We start from the raw sequence: 20444 nt of genomic DNA, 5'->3' as shown, positions 1-20444 counted from the left end.
GTCAACTATCCACTAGATTTCAAATGAAGTTGATGTAAGCAATTATATACCACAATATGGCCTTCTTCAATGGGGAGATTTAAGAACTGTATAGTCATGCAGCTATAAAATGTCCTGACATGACAAATGGGAAGCAATTGTTTTGATTTTGGATAAAAATTGTAATAAGACAGTTTGCTAAAAAAAAAATCATATATGCACTTGAGAGAGAAGGTAAAATTTGATGAAAAATATGATATGAATTTACATATAGTACTTACCACACAAAAATATTCATCCAGGAGATACATTGAACTGTCCTGTATTTTAGGGGGTGGCAAGATGACTCCACCTATGAAATTGGTTGTCATGTCTGTATTTTCGAGGATTCTACTAAGGAGATACATTGCATTGTAATGTACTATCTATATTTTAAGGGATATCGTCCAGAGATACATTTTACTGTCATGAACTATCTGCATGTTAAGGGATTCCACTACGGAGATACATTGTACTGTCTGTACTTTAAGGGATTCCACTCAAGAGATACATTGTACTGTCTGTATTTTAAGGGATTCCACCAAAGAGATAAATTGTACTGTCTGTATTTTACGGGATTCCACCAAAGAGATAAATTGTACTGTCTGTATTTTACGGGATTCCACCAAAGAGATAAATTGTACTGTCTGTATTTTACGGGATTCCACCAAAGAGATAAATTGTACTGTCTGTATTTTAATGGATTCCATAAAAGAGATACATTGTACTGTCTGTAATTTAAGGGATTCCACCAAAGAGATAAATTGTACTGTCTGTATTTTAAGGCATTCCACCAAAGAGATAAATTGTACTGTCTTTATTTTAAGGGATTCCACCAAAGAGATACATTGTACTGTCTGTATTTTAAGGGATTCCACCAAAGAGATAAATAGTACTGTCTGTATTTAAGGGATTCCATCATGGAGATACATTTTACTGTCTCTATCTTAAGGGAGATACATTGTACTGGTTTTTTTAAAGGGATTCCACCAAAGAGATAAATTGTACTGCCTGTATTTTAAGGGATTCCACCAAAGAGATAAATTGTACTGTCTGTATTTAAGGGGATTCCACTCAGGAGATACATAATGCTGTCTGTATTTAAGGGATTCCACCAAAGAGATAAATTGTACTGTCTGTATTTAAGGGGATTCCACCCAGGAGATACATTGTACTGTCTGTATTTTAAGGGATTCCACCAAAGAGATAAATTGTACTGTCTGTATTTAAGGGGATTCCACTCAGGAGATACATTGTACTGTCTTTATATTAAGGGATTCCACCATGGAGATACATTATACTGTCTGTATTTTAAGGGATTCCACCCAGGAGATACATTATACTGTCTGTATTTAAGGGATTCCACCCAGGAGATACATTATACTGTCTGTATTTAAGGGATTCCACTCAGGAGATACATTTTACTGTCTCTATCTTAAGGTATTCCACTAGGGAGATACATTGTACTATCTGTATTTAAGGGTTTCTGCCCAGAAGATACATTGTACTGTCTGTATGTATGTTAGGGTATTCCCATTATCCTTCCTAATGTATTATTTAAAGCAGAGAGAGAGTCCAGATTTTTTAAAACTAGGTTGATCCCCTTACAAGTACATGTGTCTGTCCCATATCTGGAACATAAGCAGTGGTTGTCTTTGGTCATATTTTAATGTTATTGGTATTGTTGGAATATGGTGATGACAGTAGTTATCTTTATTGCCTCTGTTTACATTTCATCTACTTTTAAAGTTGGTGGAGTGGGAACTTCCGGTATATAGCATTCACCTTGTTGTTTCTGTCTATTTGTGCAACAAGTGTTTACACTTTTCTCATGTATTACAGAACAGATTGACTTTGTAGTGTGTCAGAAGATTGACAATGATGAGTTGTTACATGCAAACACTTTTTTGGATCTGTCAAAATTTCTTTGGGTTTGAAAGTTTCAATATGTTAAATGAACTTCTCATACTAGTATATATATATACTATTGAATAGAACTACTTAATATTAGGATCGCAGCTGAATACTGGTGACTTGTAACATGCTTTAGGAATCTGTCAAACAATTATACTCCCTCGTTTTATATACTTTGAAATAGCAGTTACTAAGGACATGCTTTAAGAATCACCTGTAATTTCTTGTAAAACAACTACCAGCTTGCCTCATTATGAAGCTTTTTGAAGTTATTAGCTGTGATAATTTACTTAAACAGTTGTTTTCTATAGCCGATATATTAAAATATCAATCTGAAGAGAAAACTGATAATCTCTCTGTTTATGACCTGATACTTATTATTATGTCCAGTGGGACCATGACAATGTAATGTTTGATGAGTATCAGCTTGTCACATTCCTTATTCTTCAGATGATTTATAAACCTTTGGTATATTTTTGACTGTAGTTTAAAATTACACCTTCAGTTGTCCTTTATAATGACCTCTATAGTCAAGACAACGGCAAAAATAGAAAAGATGACAAAAACAAAAACATATTTTTCCAATATAGGGCTCATAATTCATGAGTGTATTATAGTATTAAACTAGTACCTTCCTTTACTTAGACCTACTGATGCATAATGTAAATCAGTCATTAGTATGAAAGCACTAGTGTTATTGTGACTAAACTTTTCTTGATTTATAGTTCATTAGGTCTTCTAATTACATTACGTGTGACAACCCTACCTAAAAGGTATGATGGCTTTCACTGGTACTAAAAAAAATCATTTTGGTTTTTATTCAATTGATTGTTCCCTCCCTTAATTTTATTTATTTGGATTTGATTATTTTTATTTGGATAACAATGCCATGTGATGTTTGACTTCTTGATTGGTTTAAATTTTTTCTTGTCTTTTGCTCAAATCTGCATTCTTGACATTAATAAATTAAAAAAATAATGGGACCAGATTCAAACCATGCAAAAGTAATCTTATGATACCAAAAATATATAGATACAAAATATTCAGGAAAGAGAACCTTTATTCTGTATTTTTTTTAAAATAGTTAGTTTGTGCCTTGCAACTTTTGTTTGTCATTATCCAATGCCATGACATTTATATTCAATAAAGAATATAAATACTGATATATAAAAATGGGACATAATTTGATGTCATTACATAATTATGCATTTTGATTGCTTTTTATACGACCGCAAATTTTGAAAAAAATTTCGTCGTATATTGCTATCACGTTGTCGTCGTCGTCGTCGTCCGAATACTTTTAGTTTTTCGCACTCTAACTTTAGTAAAAGTGAATAGAAATCTATGAAATTTTAACACAAGGTTTATGACCATAAAAGGAAGGCTGGTATTGATTTTGGGAGTTTTGGTCCCAACATTTTAGGAATTAGGGGCCAAAAAGGGCCCAAATAAGCATGTTCTTGGTTTTCGCACTATAACTTTAGTTTAAATTAATAGAAATCTATGAAATTTTGACACAAGGTTTATGACCACAAAAGAAAGGTTGGGATTGATTTTGGGAGTTTTGGTTTCAACAGTTTAGGAATTAGGGGCCAAAAAAGGGCCCAAATAAGCAATATTCTTGGTTTTCGCACAATAACTTTAGTTAAAGTAAATAGAAATCAATGAAATTTAAACACAATGTTTATGACCACAAAAGGAAGGTTGGTATTGATTTTGGGAGTTGCGGTCCCAACAGTTTAGGAATTAGGGGCCAAAAAGGGACCCAAATAAGCATTTTTCTTGGTTTTCGCACCATAGCGTTAGTATAAGTAAATAGAAATCTATGAAATTTAAACACAAGGTTTATGACTATTAAAGGAAGGTTGGTATTGATTTTGGGAGTTTTGGTCCCAACAGTTAAGGAAAAAGGGGCCCAAAGGGTCCAAAATTAAATTTTGTTTGATTTCATCAAAATTGAATAATTGGGGTTCTTTAATATGCCGAATCTAACTGTGTATGTAGATTCTTAATTTTTGGTCCCGTTTTCAAATTGGTCTACATTAAGGTCCAAAGGGTCCAAAATTAAACTTAGTTTGATTTTAACAAAAATTGAAACCTTTGGGTTCTTTGATATGCTGAATCTAAAAATATACTTAGATTTTTTATTATTGGCCCAGTTTTCAAGTTTGCCCAAATCGAGGTCCAAAATTAAACATTGTTTGATTTCATCAAAAATTGAATAATTGGGGTTCTTTGATATGCCAAATCTAACTGTGTATGTAGATTCTTAATTTTTGGTCCAGTTTTAAAATTGGTCTAAATTAAAGTGCAAAGGGTCCAAAATTAAACTAAATTTGATTTTAACAAAAATTAAATTCTTGGGCCTCTTTGATATGCTGAATCTAAACATGTACTTAGATTTTTGATTATGGGCCCAGTTTTCAAGTTGGTCCAAATCAGGATCTAAAATTATTATATTAAGTATTGTGCAATAGCAAGTCTTTTCAATTGCACAGTATTGTGCAATGGCAAGAAATATCTAATTTCACAATATTGTGAAATAGAAAATTGTTTTTTAATTAGGAGTTATCTTTCTTTGTCCAGTATAGTAAGCAAGAAATATCTGCAAGAATTTTTTTTAATTGGAGTTATCTTTCTTTGTCCAGAATCAACTTAAATCTTTGTTATATACAATATACAATGTATATTCACTTATTACTACCAACTGATAAATTTAAATAATCTTTACCATTCAGTGATAACAAGCAGTTTTTTTACATCTTAATATTTTATGATGTATTTAAATGAGTAGTAATTGTTGCAAACTCCATTAGAATAATTTAATTGAAATTAGTTTTGGAATAAGGGAAAGGGGGATGTGATTAAAAAATTGGGTTCAATTTTTCTCATTTGAAATTTCATAAATCAAAAGAAAATTTCTTCAAACATTTTTTTGAGAGGATTAATATTCAACAGCATAGTGAATTGCTCTAAGAGAAAACAAAAATTTTAAGTTCATTTGAATACATTCATTCTGTGTCAGAAACCTATGCTGTGTCAACTATTTAATCACAATCCAAATTTAGAGCGGAATCCAGCTTGAATGTTGTGTCCATACTTGCCCCAACCGTTCAGGGTTCAACCTCTGCGGTCGTATAAAGCTACGCCCTGCGGAGCATCTGGTTTAATTTTAATTTATAATATGTGTTATCAATGCATGTATCTTTTTAATTTTCAATCTAGTTTCTATAGCAATTGAGGTTCAAAACCACAGCTGAATTGCCAAAGACAGTGCATTAACTTTATTTTTTTTATTTTACCAGTATTGAAATAGTTTATAGAAGAAAAATTCTTGTTTGCCAATACATAAAATGTTATTTCTAGAAATAATTATAAGCATGCAATATTTTGTGTTTCAGGGAACTTCTGAATATAAGCCATGAGAACCAGCAGATGTCATTTAAATTAAATGGATATATTACTAATGCTAATTATTCAATGAAGAAATGCACATTTTTATTATTCATTAATCGTAAGTACTTTCTACACCTTTATAAAGGTGGATGACACATTATTATGAATGCCAACACTTCTAAAATATTATGTATTATAGCCCTATATAGCTAAGGTTATCTAAGTGTGGGTAACAGTTTTAAGTGGGCTTAGTTATCTCTTGAACAGCCTTATATAGCTAAGGTTATTTAAGTGTGGGTAATAGTTTAGTAGGCTTAGTTATTATAAAAAAAATATGTGGTATGATTGCCAATGAGACAATTGTCCACAAGAGACCAAAATGACACAGATATTAACAACTATAGGTCACTGTGTGGAATCTGCTCTTGAACAGTGAAGGTTACTGGTAAGGCTTTGCTCATCAATATTACATTTAGCTAACAATTATAATAGAAGATGCCTAGTGTTAGTTAGCTAAGTAATACATTAACAAGTCAAATGTCCTGAAAATAACACTGAGAAAATAAGTGGGAGATCTTAAAGGGGCGATCACAAAGTGGAATACAAATAAACAGCACCATTACCAACAAAAGAAGAGGCGAACAACAGTCCACAATACATTACTCAAACAGATTGAGAAACAAAACTTATCAAAAAAAGGGGGGTGAACTCATGTGCTCTGGAGGGTAAACAGTGACTGCTTCACTTTAGTCATCTGCAGTATTAGATTAAATCCAACAGTAAATGGTTTTATCTCACCTAGATGAAAAGTGTGAACTATGGTCATACACTTTTGTCTTTTGTAAACTTTGAGATAATGATATATTAAGGATCCTCTTCTGAAAATTTAGTTAATGATTTTATTTCCTGTCACACAAATATTGCCGCTGCCCTTTCCATAATTAGATATGCATACAAAATATTCAAATCTTTTTTTTTTAAATCTGAAAAGCCAGGGGAAAAGAGCCAACATTACCAGAGATGGATACTTTTAAATTTCAAGAAAAGATTGTATATGAATTTAAAAAATAAAAGCTGAAAATTTTACTGATACAAATGTACATGTATTTACATAAGTAAATTATGATGTAATGTGACAACATGTACTGAATTTTTTTGATTGCCTAGATAATTGTAATGAGGCAAACATAAACTATACATAAGTTAGTTTTTGCGAGTATTATTAACACCAGAAACTTAGAGATTTCATTGAAATGGAGAAATGCCTAGGATTTTATCTTGGATTATTATGAGACGGGGCTCTTGGTTATAAACCTTTACTCAGTACTCTCAGTACACAATTTGTGATTGAAACAACAAATCCTTTTCTTTTTTTTTTCACAAAAATTTATTATTTTGATTTTGTGAATCAGTTCAGTAGAGATAAACAAAATTTGAGTCTATAATATGTTGTGCACTACACAGTAAAATACTAAGAGAACAACAAGGATTTATGATGAATTACTTGTATCTTGATAAAGTTATAAGAATATATTAAGTACAAAAGGCCATCATGAATGTTTTTCTTGTTTGACGTCATAATTGGTCTAATTATAGGTGTTCAGTGATGTTTAATATTATTTCCACATCTCACACTGTCTTGTTGACATGAGACTGACAGCTTTATGTCTTAAACAATAAACGTAATTTTTGTCCATTTGACATCATAGAGTTTATTTTGGTATACAAGTTATAAAATGTAGGTGGGAGTCTCTTTTTTTTTAATTTGAACTGGAGAAAAAAATGGTGACTAATTTGTTTTCTAGTAATTTTTCTTTTTCCTCAACAAAATTAAAGACATTTATTTGTTTAATTGATATTTTGTACCACTAAACATTTTTGAGGTCACACTAATGACATATTTGTAATTCTTGACCCAACACTCCAGGATTTCTTCTGACATTTTATTGTAATAAGGAAGAAACGGGATGCAAAAGCAATTACTTAACTTACTTCAGTAAACACCTCAGGGAACCAGAATACAATAACGCTTTCTTACTTTATAATTTCAGTGATTATTTCCCTTTATAAGATTTGTTTTTTTTTATTTTCATTTGTTTCTTTTGTCTGTCTTCTTACTGAAAGTTTTTAGGAAAAAGGTATTGGCAACCAAAAAAAATCATGAGGTCCCAGTATTATCTTTATAAACATAGTTTCATTACTGAAGGCAGACCAGTTATAAATTAATTATGCACAAACTTTTTGACACCAACATTAAATTCTCAGAAAACAAAAATATTATAAGAACATGTTCTCACTAGCATTTTATTTTATCGATCTAATTTGAATCTTCTAAATAAAACCAGTTACCATTCAAATTATCTTCAATCATAACGATCTCTATTGGTCTAATCTGGAACACTGCGTTCACACTAAAATTAAAAATGCAATCGATATGACCTAATTACCCGTAAAACTGCAAACATTAGAAGATTCATAAAATTTATGTGGTGGTACACTGATACACACACTTACAATATGAATGAAGTTATTGTTACTCTTGAATCACAAGTTCAAATTTTGATATGGGTGTTCTTGTTGTTTTTGATCATTTTGAAATTAAAAAAACTGCAGCAAGAAAGTTACAACACCAAGGAAATGCTGTGGTTCAGGAAGAGAAGGGGAAAAAGACAGAAGAAAAGAAGACACACAAATTCATGGTACAGCCAAGACAAGTTTTTTCTGTTTTGTTTTTGCTTGGCTTATATATACTGAGTGCCAATGAAAACGCAACACTTGGTTTTTCAAAAATAAAATTTATATTAGAAATAATAATCTTTCAAAATAAACTGATCTTGAAAATAAACAATTTTAACAATAGATCGATATTAAACAAAAATGTTTCATTGACATCTTTTGGGCGCAATAGGTGAACGAAACAACCAATGTCGAATCAACAACTCACAGTCCTAACAAAAGATGTTACAACCCCGTGTTGCAGCACAATCTCAACAGCGCCGTGAAATTGATCATCCCGGACGTTTTATTTGATCCCGAGGAATGTTATTCGAATTGTCACGCAAAGAAAACTCAAGCTGACTTTATGATATTGGTGATGGTTTTCATCGTCTAAACCATGTCAAATCTGATGCAAAATTCGCTCGATCAGACCAAAATCCGGCGAAAAGCATGAATTTTGGTCAAGGCGGGTACCAAATGTCCATGTTACCACCACTAACAGTTTTTGGTAAATAATGAATGATCTTTGGCCTAAAGAATTTGATGTTTACGCCAGATGGCCGTTAAGATGTCACTAAGGAAAGACTGTGGTACTCTTCAACAATTTCTATGCAAATGGTGCTTTACTGAAATTGCTCCAAAGGTTCTACCGTGACCACCATTGAACTCTCGTGACTTTTGGACATCCATCAAAGTCGATATCGGATATGTTAAAAGCTAAAGGTATCGGTCTTATTGAGCATTTCATGCTTTTTGTACCCCGGGATGTGGCTTATCACTAAATGAGCAATTTTGGTAGAATGTGTTTATGATTTGGGTTATTCTAGATGCTACAACTGCAGTCTCCTCGTAATTGTGTGCTGTGAAACGCTTCATTGGATCATGCTCAAAACTAAATGTCGCTGGTTATCAAAAAGTCCTGACATTAACTCATTTTTTTATTGCAGTTTCTTGACAAAAAGGGCGGGAAAATTCATGGTATTAAGCTGGGGTCACACATTCACGATTTTTACTACCGTTCTTGACCGGACCATTCCCGATTAAAATTTATTAAAAGTCTGATCAAGATCCTGTGAATCGTGGATGGAAATTCAAACTTAAATTAAAATCTGTAAAAAAAATAATTTGATCACGACAACAATCAGATAGTGTTCAGGAAGCACCGATATTCAACCGTTTCTAAGGGAATTAGTCCCGATAATCCCGTTCTAAATCCGCTTCTAATCCGATTTGTATTTTTCGCCAGGTAAAATTCGACCGAGTCTGTCACGACTGCGTCCCGACTCTACCGATTGCAATCCGACTGAGATCAGACAGTGACCAGACAGTGAACCGACGCTGACGGAAGTTATCCGTTCGAAAACTGTCGGCATATTCGGGATGATCAGGTACTGTTGGAACGTAATCCTATCACGGTCTGCTCTATCGCATTGCAAACGGCTTTGTCTGGTCTCAGTCGTATTGTATTCTGTAGTTGTTGGGACTCTGACGTGGGTATCATTGACGAATTTCGTATTAATAACAGGACTGTTTCGGAACGGTTTCGGCAAACGACGGTTCGCAATCGACAAGATCTGGATGCAATCTGGACTCAATCGGCAGAAAAACAGCTATGAAAAAATTACTCTAGATCATTCCCGTTCCACAGGACACCGTCCAGAATACACAAGACATTGTTCGGAATTCGATCCGATACAGCAGAATCTGTCACGACATAGCCACGAATGTAATCCGACTAGACAAAATCGGCTGAGTTGCCCCGATTGTTACGGGACGCACCTAACTGTCGGGATGCTTTGCCGAACTATTCGGATCCTTCCCGATCCGTAGGAATCTGTTACGAACTAAAACGAATGCGTTCAGACAATGATAGGACATTCCAGATAATTGAGGATACTAATCCGACTTTTTCACTTTTCGTGTCGTATTGCTGTCTGATCTCAAACGGGAGCAATAATCGGCAATGTGTGAACCCCGCATTAGCCAAGCTTTGAAAGACAAAATCGTGAAAATGGTGCATATGTTGAAAAGCGTTGAACTCGGTTTATGTCTGTTCAAAATAACCCTTACTTGGCATTTGTTTCAAAAATCACTCAACTGTAAAATCGTTGACAAATGTGTTAAAAGTCATTTGCAACCAACTGATATATAAAAAAAAATATTATAAGATTTTTTTGAAAAACAAAAGTGTTGCGTTTTCATTGGCACTCAGTATCTATAATGGCTTTACACAAAGGTCTGTTATTAAACAGATAAAATATTGGTTAAACAACAAACCACCAATGTATAGGGATATTATGTCATTACACATGTAGTTTTGTTGCTATACATGCACATCCCTTGTAGATTTCGAAAAAAGAGTAGGCTAATGCCGCTACAAGGCAGCACTCGCACCCGCAAAGTGGAAAGGGATTAATATAAGTTGTAAAACTTGTTTCCCAATCCACTATAAATAAATATGTTTAAACTATTAAATCAATTATTTAAGATTGGTTCACTTTAGATCGATTCAAACTAAACTTCCTCTTTTGGTGTTTGACTTTAGACTGATTGAAGATCATTTCAAAGCGTTCACATTATAGCCCTTAAACAGATCTAAAGTGAACCGATATATTTTAAATCGATCTGAATGTCCTAGTGTGAACGGGGTCTAAGAGGCAAAATAAATTTTAATGTTGTTTTTTTTTTCTTTTTCAGATCGACTTGTTGATTCAGGATCACTAAAGAAAGCAATAGATAATGTATACCAAGCCTATCTTCCCAAAAACATGCATCCATTTCTTTATCTCGGGTATTACAGCTAATTTTAAAAGATAAATAGAACACAATATGTATATATTTAAACAAAATCTGAACTTGTTAGAGTTTAAACCTATACTAAAATTGTGTACAACCCCTATCTCTATTTTTTGCCTAGTTCAATATTCATTTTATATATATCTCCCAAAAAGAGTCATGGTTTGAGAAGTAGTTGTATTTACAAAGTGCAACCTTGAAGCATTTCTGTTTTCAGCAGTATTAGTAGGTAAGGAAGGAGAAGGAAACTGCAGTATCAATGTATAATATGAAAATAAGGACGTGTGATATGTTTGTTAATGAGACACAAGAGATCAAATTACATAAATATGTTTGCAACTTTAGTTCAAATGTACTGCCATAAGAATACTTGACTTTGAGTGACTACTTTTAAGCTGTATTTTATATTAGTATTGCATCTAGTTTTGGCACATTTAGAATTACAATTCTGTCTGTCAACCAGTCCAAATTTGTGTAATAAATCATCTTTCGTATTGTCTGTTTGACTGTGTCTGCATTTCAGAGGATTTGATGTGTAAATAACATATTAATTCCATTGAAGTATAGAGAATGAGGGTAAAAGCACATGAGACACATATATTTGGTAAGGTAAATAAAAATAGGAAGATGAAAATAAGAAAAAAAGTATTATGAAATAAACAATCTTTGTTGTGTCAGCAGTACGGATTGATAAATGTCCACAGAACTGTTTATTTAGCTGTGCTATATGATAGATGTACTCATAACTGTTCTTTCAGCAGTACTATATGATAATTTTCACAGAACTGTATTTTCAATGGTATAATCAGCTGTACTATATGATAAATGTCCACAGAACTGTTATTTCAGCAGTACTAAAATACTAATGGCCACAGATCAGTTAATTTAGCAGTACTATATGACAAATACCCTCAGAAATGTTCTTTCAAATGTGCTATATGACAAATATCCTCAGTAATGTTCTTTCAAATGTGCTATATGATAAATGTCCTCAGAAATGTTCTTTCAAATGTGCTATATGATAAATGTCCTCAGAAATGTTCTTTCAAATGTGCTATATGACAAATGTCCTCAGAACTGTTCTTTCTGCAGTGCTCTATGACAAATGTCCTCAGACCTGTTCTTCAGCCGTGCTAAATGATAAATGTCCACAGAACTGTTTTTTTAACTGAGCTCTATGATAAATATCCTCAGAAATGTTCTTTCAGCTGTTCAATATGACAAATATCCACAGAAATGTTCTTTCAAATGTGCTATTTGACAAATGTCCACAGAACTGTTCTTTTAGCTGTGCTATATGATAAATGTCCACAGAACTGTTCTTTTAACTGTGCTATATGATAAATGTCCATAGAACTGTTCTTTTAACTGTGCTATATGATAAATGTTCACAGAACTGTCCTTTTAACTGTGCTATATGATAAATGTCCACAGAAGTGTTCTTTCAGCTGTACTATATGATAAATGTCATTAGAACTGTTCTTTTAACTTTGCTATATGATAAATGTCCACAGAACTGTTCTTTTAGCTGTGCTATATGATAAATGTCCACATAACTGTTCTTTTAACTGCTATATGATAAATGTCCACAGAACTGTTCTTTTAACTGTGCTATATGATAAATGTTCACAGAACTGTCCTTTTAACTGTGCTATATGATAAATGTCTACAGAAGTGTTCTTTCAGCTGTACTATATGATAAATGTCATTAGAACTGTTCTTTCAGCTGAGCTATATTACTAAAGTACACAGATCTGTTCTTTCAGCAGTGCTATATGATAAATGTTTACAGAACTGTTCCTTCAGCTGTGCTATATAATAAATGCCCACAGAACTGTTCTTTCAACAGTTATATATGATAAATATCCATAGAACTGTTCTTTTAACTTTGCTATATGATAAATGACCTCTGAACTGTTCTTTTAGTTGTGCAATATGATAATCCATAGAACTGTTCTTTCAGCTGTACTTTATGATAAATTTCCACAGAACTGTTCATTTAACTGTGCTGTATGATAAAATTGAGAATGGAAATGGGGAATGTGTCAAAGAGACAACAACCAGACCATAAAACAGACAATAACAGAAGGTCACCAATAGGTCTTCAAGGTCACAAATGATGAAACATGATACCTGTATCTGAACAGCTAATTGCTATTGAAAATTATTATTAAAACTTAAACAAACAAAATTTCATGATAGCATGCATTATGTCTTTCAGCCTAGAGATTGCACCACAGAATGTTGATGTAAATGTCCATCCAACTAAGCATGAGGTTCATTTCCTGCATGAAGATGCTATCATAGAAAATATACAAGAAGTTATAGAAACAAAATTATTGGGGTCAAACCAGTCAAGGACATACTACACACAGGTAAATTATAAGAATAATTCTTAAAAATATACAATAGGAAGTGTGACAGACACCTTAAAAAACTGAGACTAACAAATAAAATCAACAAAGACAAACACATTGTCCAGTTAGCTTGACTTAGTACAGGTAACAAAGACGAACACATTGTCCAGTTAGCTTGATTTAGTACAGGTAACAAAGAGGAACACATGGTCCAGTTAGCTTGACAGTACAGGTAACAAAGACGAACACATTGTCCAGTTAGCTTGACTTGGTACAGGTAACAAATATGATAGCTTTAGTTGTAAGGAACTTATCTACATTAGAGTTTGATATATGAAATCATACACACACTTCCTAATCATAGAAATTTAAGAGAGAAAAAAAGACTTCATATTTGGAATATTTGGAGATTTCATTTTGCCATGCTATAAACAGATGAATAATGAAAGCAACACTTAAATATAAATCTGAAGTAGTAACCAATTTGTTAAAATCTTGAAACTTTAATGTTTATTACTCACAGGTAAGAGGAATGAGATTTATTGGATCTGGCTAGTTCATACATTTACATTTAATTAAATGACATAAACAAAACATAAATTAAAAACCCTCTGAACAATTAAAGGTCTTTCCACCCCAAAAGCATATATTTGATGGAAAGATATAAGTTTTTGATTTAAAATGTCAATTCTGGTGTCAGATTAAAGCCAAGATCACATGGATTCCAAAAATGAAAGGTTTATATAGACTTTTGCTTAAAAATAAAGCAGATGATAAGGAACTTCCAGTTTACAAAATTTCACTTTTTGTTTCATAATATCTTTGACATGAAAATAATGCAAAAATGGCTACTTTCAGTTTACAAATATCACTTACCGTTTACCTCCTTTTAGAACATATATTTGCAAACCAATGCAAAAAACCATCATGTACCAATAATAAGTAACAGTAAAGGTCAAAATCTATGAAGTTAAATTTAAATTTGACCTTGACCTTGACCTCAATTTCAAGGTCATAGAGCAAGCACCTCAAATCAAAAGACCTATCTTACTGCATATGGTTTTATAAGTTATAACACCATACAGCTAGTTTTAGATAAAAGTTGGGAAAAAAATCCCATTAAATTTCAATGTACCCTTTCAACAAAAATGTATGTGTAATGACATGTCTAAACTAACCATTTAGTAAAACAATTTTGTTAATATGTCATGTTTTCAGGTTTAAGTCAGGATAAAAATTTAGAACATGACCTTGGCCTTATTTTTCCTTTAGTGGACTAAGGTGCAATCAAAAGAACCTATGTCTCTATCATCTATGGTTTACCATTTACATGTTACTTATTTTAGATACAGAAGGGGAAATAACTCTCTTAAGGAGGCTCCTTAATATCATATTTAAAAATCTTTTTAAAACAAAAAAACAGTGGAAAAAAAAATTGGGCGGAAAAAAATAACCTGAAGATTAAGGAGCCTTAGATATTTTAAACACTGTTTAGTGGTTAACTTGTGCACTAAATCTTGATATCACTCATGACTTCTGGTGCAGGTTCATTCAACTTTTAATAATTACATTATATTATTCCCCTTTAACAGAAAGAGCAGTAAATAATACAAGATAGAAAAGAGCATGATGTCATACTATGATAATTAGACTTGGATTTACAATGTAAAGGGCTCGTCCTGACAATTACTGCTGAATAAAATATATTTATTTGGCCATTTTATCGTATGTAATTAAAATATAAGATCTAGAGAGCTCATCAAGTGAAATGACATTTACTGCCATGGTTAAACCATTATAGTTATTTTTGTGCTAATATCTTCCTTATATAGTTATTTTGATGATGGATTAAGGTGATTGGATTCATAAATAACTTGTTTTTATACACAACCACATTATTTGTGCTGCAGAAACATGGTTTTTATTATAAAGAAATGTTGTGCTTTCTGCAAAACAACTAATTTTATATCAATAATGTTATTACAGTTTTGCCCTTCCTCACATGGTGTAATCAAAGTACTGAAGTACTGATCATCTGATGACTGCAAAAGCACTTGTCACAGAAAAAAATCACATCTCTTTACCTGAAACTGAGGTTAATGTACAGAGATATTTTTTTCTGAGACAGGTTCGTGTGTGGCTGATGAATAAATGACAGGAAATTCAACCTCACTATAATAACTTTTATATTGTAGTGATATATTATATTAATAAAACAGTTACATATAGATTCTTACATTGATACCAGTGGATTATCGGATTTATCCAATCGAGATAGTTAAATTATCAATTTTAAAGTCCAAGCCGCCTCGGCGAGGACTTTAAAATTTATAATTTAACTATCGAGATTGGATAAATCCGATAATCCACGAGTAACTATGTAAGAATCTGTTTCTCTAATGATTAAACAATACATTTTCTTTTTTTGTTAACCGAAAATCCCCTTGGAGTGCCTTTTACATTGCACGAAGTTGTCAATTTCATCCACACCTGTTGGCATATTTTGATTCATCCAGTTGGCTAAAAAGGTCATGACCCTTAAAATCATCCAATGATCTTTTGAGATCACCAGCAACCACACGTTGATTAAATTTTTTTATACAATGGGTTCGGAAAGGGATAAATTTCCGTAGAATTAGAGAAATGTATATATAATTTTCATCCAAATTGTAACACATTCTGTTCTTCTATTCTAATAATAGTGCATTGCAAGTGCATGGCTGACACACTTCTGTAAAAAATTATCTTCTAAAAGATTGGATATGAGTAGGCATTCATATTTTCCTTCAAAAACAATTACAGAGTTACTGGTCCTTGCCAGGATTGTCGCAAAATGTTCTTGAGATATTCTTTTGCATGCTTTAACACAATTTTTTAATACGTGCGCATAGATATTATCAATGATTTTTTACTTATATCTAACGACAAAACATTTTTATTTTAATTTATGTTCATAACAAAGACATTTTTATCAGTATTTATTGAAGATATGTATTTATAACAAACAGTAAGGAATGTTAGTTTACACTACTTAATATCTGTGTACTTATCATGTTTATAGATTGGTTACAAACCCAAAACCAAAGTGATAAGGTACAGACATGGTATTTGTCTTGTTATTATATTCTTTACAAAATGATTTGCAAGTATTTTCCATCTGGTATTTCCTTAATTTTAGTGCAATGCTTGTTGACAAGTTGAAATTATTATGAATATTGGTATAAAGCAATTTTCAGCCTAAAAACCTTTGTTTAAAGGCCTTTTTATACGACCGCAAATTTTGAAAAATTTTTCGTCGTATATTGCTATCACGTTGGCGTCGTCATCGTCGTCGTCGTCCGAATACTTTTAGTTTTCGCACTCTTACTTTAGTAAAAGTGAATAGAAATCTATGAAATTTTAACACAAGGTTTATGACCATAAAAGGAAGGTTGGTATTGATTTTGGGAGTTTTGGTCCCAACATTTTAGGAATTAGGGGCCAAAAAGGGCCCAAATAAGCATTTTCTTGGTTTTCGCACTATAACTTTAGTTTAAGTTAATAGAAATCTATGAAATTTTGACACAAGGTTGATGACCACTAAAGAAAGGTTGGGATTGATTTTGAGAGTTTTGGTTTTAACAGTTTAGGAATTAGGGGCCAAAAAAGGGCCCAAATAAGCATTATTCTTGGTTTTCGCACAATAACTTTAGTTTAAGTAAATAGAAATCAATGAAATTTAAACATAATGTTTATGACCACAAAAGGAAGATTGGTATTGATTTTGGGAGTTTAGGTCCCAACAGTTTAGGAATTAGGGGCTAAAAAGGGACCCAAATAAGCATTTTTCTTGGTTTTGGCACCATAACGTTAGTATAAGTAAATAGAAATCTATGAAATTTAAACACAAGGTTAATGACCATAAAAGGAAAGTTGGTATTGATTTTGGGAGTTTTGGTCCAAACAGTTTAGGAAAAAGGGGCCCAAAGGGTCCAAAATTAAACTTTGTTTGATTTCATCAAAAATTGATTAATTGGGGTTCTTTGATATGCCGAATCTAACTGTGTATGTAGATTCTTAACTTTTGGTCCCGTTTTCAAATTGGTCTACATTAAGGTCCAAAGGGTCCAAAATTAAACTTAGTTTGATTTTAACAAAAATTGAATCCTTGGGGTTCTTTGATATGCTGAATCTAAAAATGAACTTAGATTTTTTATTCTTGGCCCAGTTTTCAAGTTGGCCCAAATCGGGGTCCAAAATTAAACTTTTTTGATTTCGTCAAAAATTGAATAAATGGGGTTCTTTGATATGCCAAATCTAACTGTGTATGTAGATTCTTCATTTTTGGTCCCGTTTTCAAATTGGCCTACATTAAGGTCCAAAGAGTCCAAAATTAAACTAAGTTTGATTTTAACAAAAATTAAATTCTTGGGCCTCTTTGATATGCTGAATCTAAACATGTACTTAGATTTTTGATTATGGGCCCAGTTTTCAATTTGGTCCAAATCAGGATCTAAAATTATTATATTAAGTATTGTGCAATAGCAAGTCTTTTCAATTGCACAGTATTGTGCAATGGCAAGAAATATCTAATTTCACAATATTGTGAAATAGCATTTTTTTTTTAATTAGAGTTATCTTTCTTTGTCCAAAATAGTAAGCAAGAAATATCTTATTGCAAGATTTTTTTTAATTGGAGTTATCTTTCTTTGTCCAGAATCAACTTAAATCTTTGTTATATACAATATACAATGTATATTCACTTTTTACTACCAACTGATAAATGTAAATAATCTTTACCATTCAGTGATAACAAGCAGTTTTTTTACATCTTAATATTTTATGATGTATTTAAATGAGTAGTTATTGTTGCAAACTCCATTAGAATATTTTAATTGAGATTAGTTTTGGAATAAGGGAAAGGGGGTTGTGATTAAAAAATTGGGTTCAATTTTTATACGACCGCAAATTTTGAAAAAATTTTCGTCGTATATTGCTATCACGTTGGCGTCGTCGTCGTCGTCGTCGTCGTCGTCGTCGTCCGAATACTTTTAGTTTTCGCACTCTAACTTTAGTAAAAGTGAATAGAAATCTATGAAATTTTAACACAAGGTTTATGACCATAAGAGGAAGGCTGGTATTGATTTTGGGAGTTTTGGTCCCAACATTTTAGGAATGAGGGGCCAAAAAGGGCCCAAATAAGCATTTTCTTGGTTTTCGCACTATAACTTTAGTTTAAGTTAATAGAAATCTATGAAATTTTGACACAAGGTTTATGACCACAAAAGAAAGGTTGGGATTGATTTTGGGAGTTTTGGTTTCAACAGTTTAGGAATTAGGGGCCAAAAAAGGGCCCAAATAAGCATTATACTTGGTTTTCGCACAATAACTTTAGTTAAAGTAAATAGAAATCAATGAAATTTAAACACAATGTTTATGACCACAAAAGGAAGGTTGGTATTGATTTTGGGAGTTTCGGTCCCAACAGTTTAGGAATTAGGGGCCAAAAAGGGACCCAAATAAGCATTTTTCTTGGTTTTCGCACCATAGCGTTAGTATAAGTTAATAGAAATCTATGAAATTTAAACACAAGCTTTATGACTATTAAAGGAAGGTTGGTATTGATTTTGGGAGTTTTGGTCCCAACAGTTAAGGAAAAAGGGGCCCAAAGGGTCCAAAATTAAATTTTGTTTGATTTCATCAAAATTGAATAATTGGGGTTCTTTAATATGCCGAATTTAACTGTGTATGTAGATTCTTAATTTTTGGTCCCGTTTTCAAATTGGTCTACATTAAGGTCCAAAGGGTCCAAAATTAAACTTAGTTTGATTTTAACAAAAATTGAAACTTTTGGGTTCTTTGATATGCTGAATCTTAAAATGTACTTAGATTTTTGATTATTGGCCCAGTTTTCAAGTTGGCCCAAATCGAGGTCCAAAATTAAACATTGCTTGATTTCATCAAAAATTGAATAATTGGGGTTCTTTGATATGCCAAATCTAACTGTGTATGTAGATTCTTAATTTTTGGTCCAGTTTTAAAATTGGTCTAAATTAAAGTGCAAAGGGTCCAAAATTAAACTAAGTTTGATTTTAACAAAAATTAAATTCTTGGGCCTCTTTGATATGCTGAATCTAAACATGTACTTAGATTTTTGATTATGGGCCCAGTTTTCATGTTGGTCCAAATCAGGATCTAAAATTATTATATTAAGTATTGTGCAATAGCAAGTCTTTTCAATTGCACAGTATTGTGCAATGGCAAGAAATATCTAATTTCACAATATTGTGAAATAGCAAAATTTTTTTTAATTAAGAGTTATCTTTCTTTGTCCAGTATAGTAAGCAAGAAATATCTGCAATAATTTTTTTTAATTGGAGTTATCTTTCTTTTTCCAGAATCAACTTAAATCTTTGTTATATACAATATACAATGTATATTCACTTTTTACTACCAACTGATAAATTTAAATAATCTTTACCATTCAGTGATAACAAGCAGTTTTTTTACATCTTAATATTTTATGATGTATTTAAATGAGTAGTAATTGTTGCAAACTCCATTAGAATATTTTAATTGAAATTAGTTTTGGAATAAAGGAAAGGGGGATGTGATTAAAAAATTGGGTTCAATTTTTCTCATTTGAAATTTCATAAATAAAAAGAAAATTTCTTCAAACATTTTTTTGAGAGGATTAATATTCAACAGCATAGTGAATTGCTCTAAGAGAAACAAAAATTTTAAGTTCATTTGAATACATTCATTCTGTGTCAGAAACCTATGCTGTGTCAACTATTTAATTCTCATTTGAAATTTCATAAATAAATAGAAAATTTCTTCAAACATTTTTTTGAGAGGATTAATATTGAACAGCATAGTGAATTGCTCTAGTAGAAAACAAAAATTTTAAGTTCATTAGAACACATTCATTCTGTGTCAGAAACCTATGCTGTGTCAACTATTTAATCACAATCCAAATTTAGAGCTGAATCCAGCTTGAATGTTGTGTCCATACTTGCCCCAACCGTTCAGGGTTCAACCTCTGCGGTCGTATAAAGCTACGCCCTGCGAAGCATCTGGTTGATTTTGTGAGAGGATTTGTATGTTATATATGCATATCTGACTTTGCTTTTTGTAGGCAGTACTTCCTGGAGCATCTGTAACTTTACCAGATGACAAGGGAGATAATTCTAGCTCAAGTGGTAAAGGTTTTTAAGTTACATTTATTTTGTAGGCACTACTTCCTGGAGCATCTGTCACTTTACC

General features: G+C 32.1%; 1 protein-coding gene across 1 annotated transcript in view; it reads left to right on the top strand.

Annotated features, from left to right (window-relative positions):
- Positions 1–20444, top strand: part of LOC134706280 (DNA mismatch repair protein Mlh1-like) — a 149169-nt gene that overhangs the window by 104700 nt on the left and 24025 nt on the right. Inside the window, exons 9-11 of the mRNA XM_063565058.1 lie at positions 5334–5446; positions 10744–10837; positions 13064–13217. Of these exons, the coding sequence (XP_063421128.1) occupies positions 5334–5446; positions 10744–10837; positions 13064–13217 (361 nt within the window). The remainder of the gene's footprint in view (positions 1–5333; positions 5447–10743; positions 10838–13063; positions 13218–20444) is intronic.

The sequence above is a fragment of the Mytilus trossulus genome, chromosome 2 (assembly GCF_036588685.1).
Source record: "Mytilus trossulus isolate FHL-02 chromosome 2, PNRI_Mtr1.1.1.hap1, whole genome shotgun sequence".
In the NCBI taxonomy this organism is placed as follows: Eukaryota; Metazoa; Mollusca; class Bivalvia; order Mytilida; family Mytilidae; genus Mytilus; species Mytilus trossulus.
Note: the sequence above shows the minus strand (reverse complement) of the source record. Positions and strands in the feature narration are given on the sequence as shown.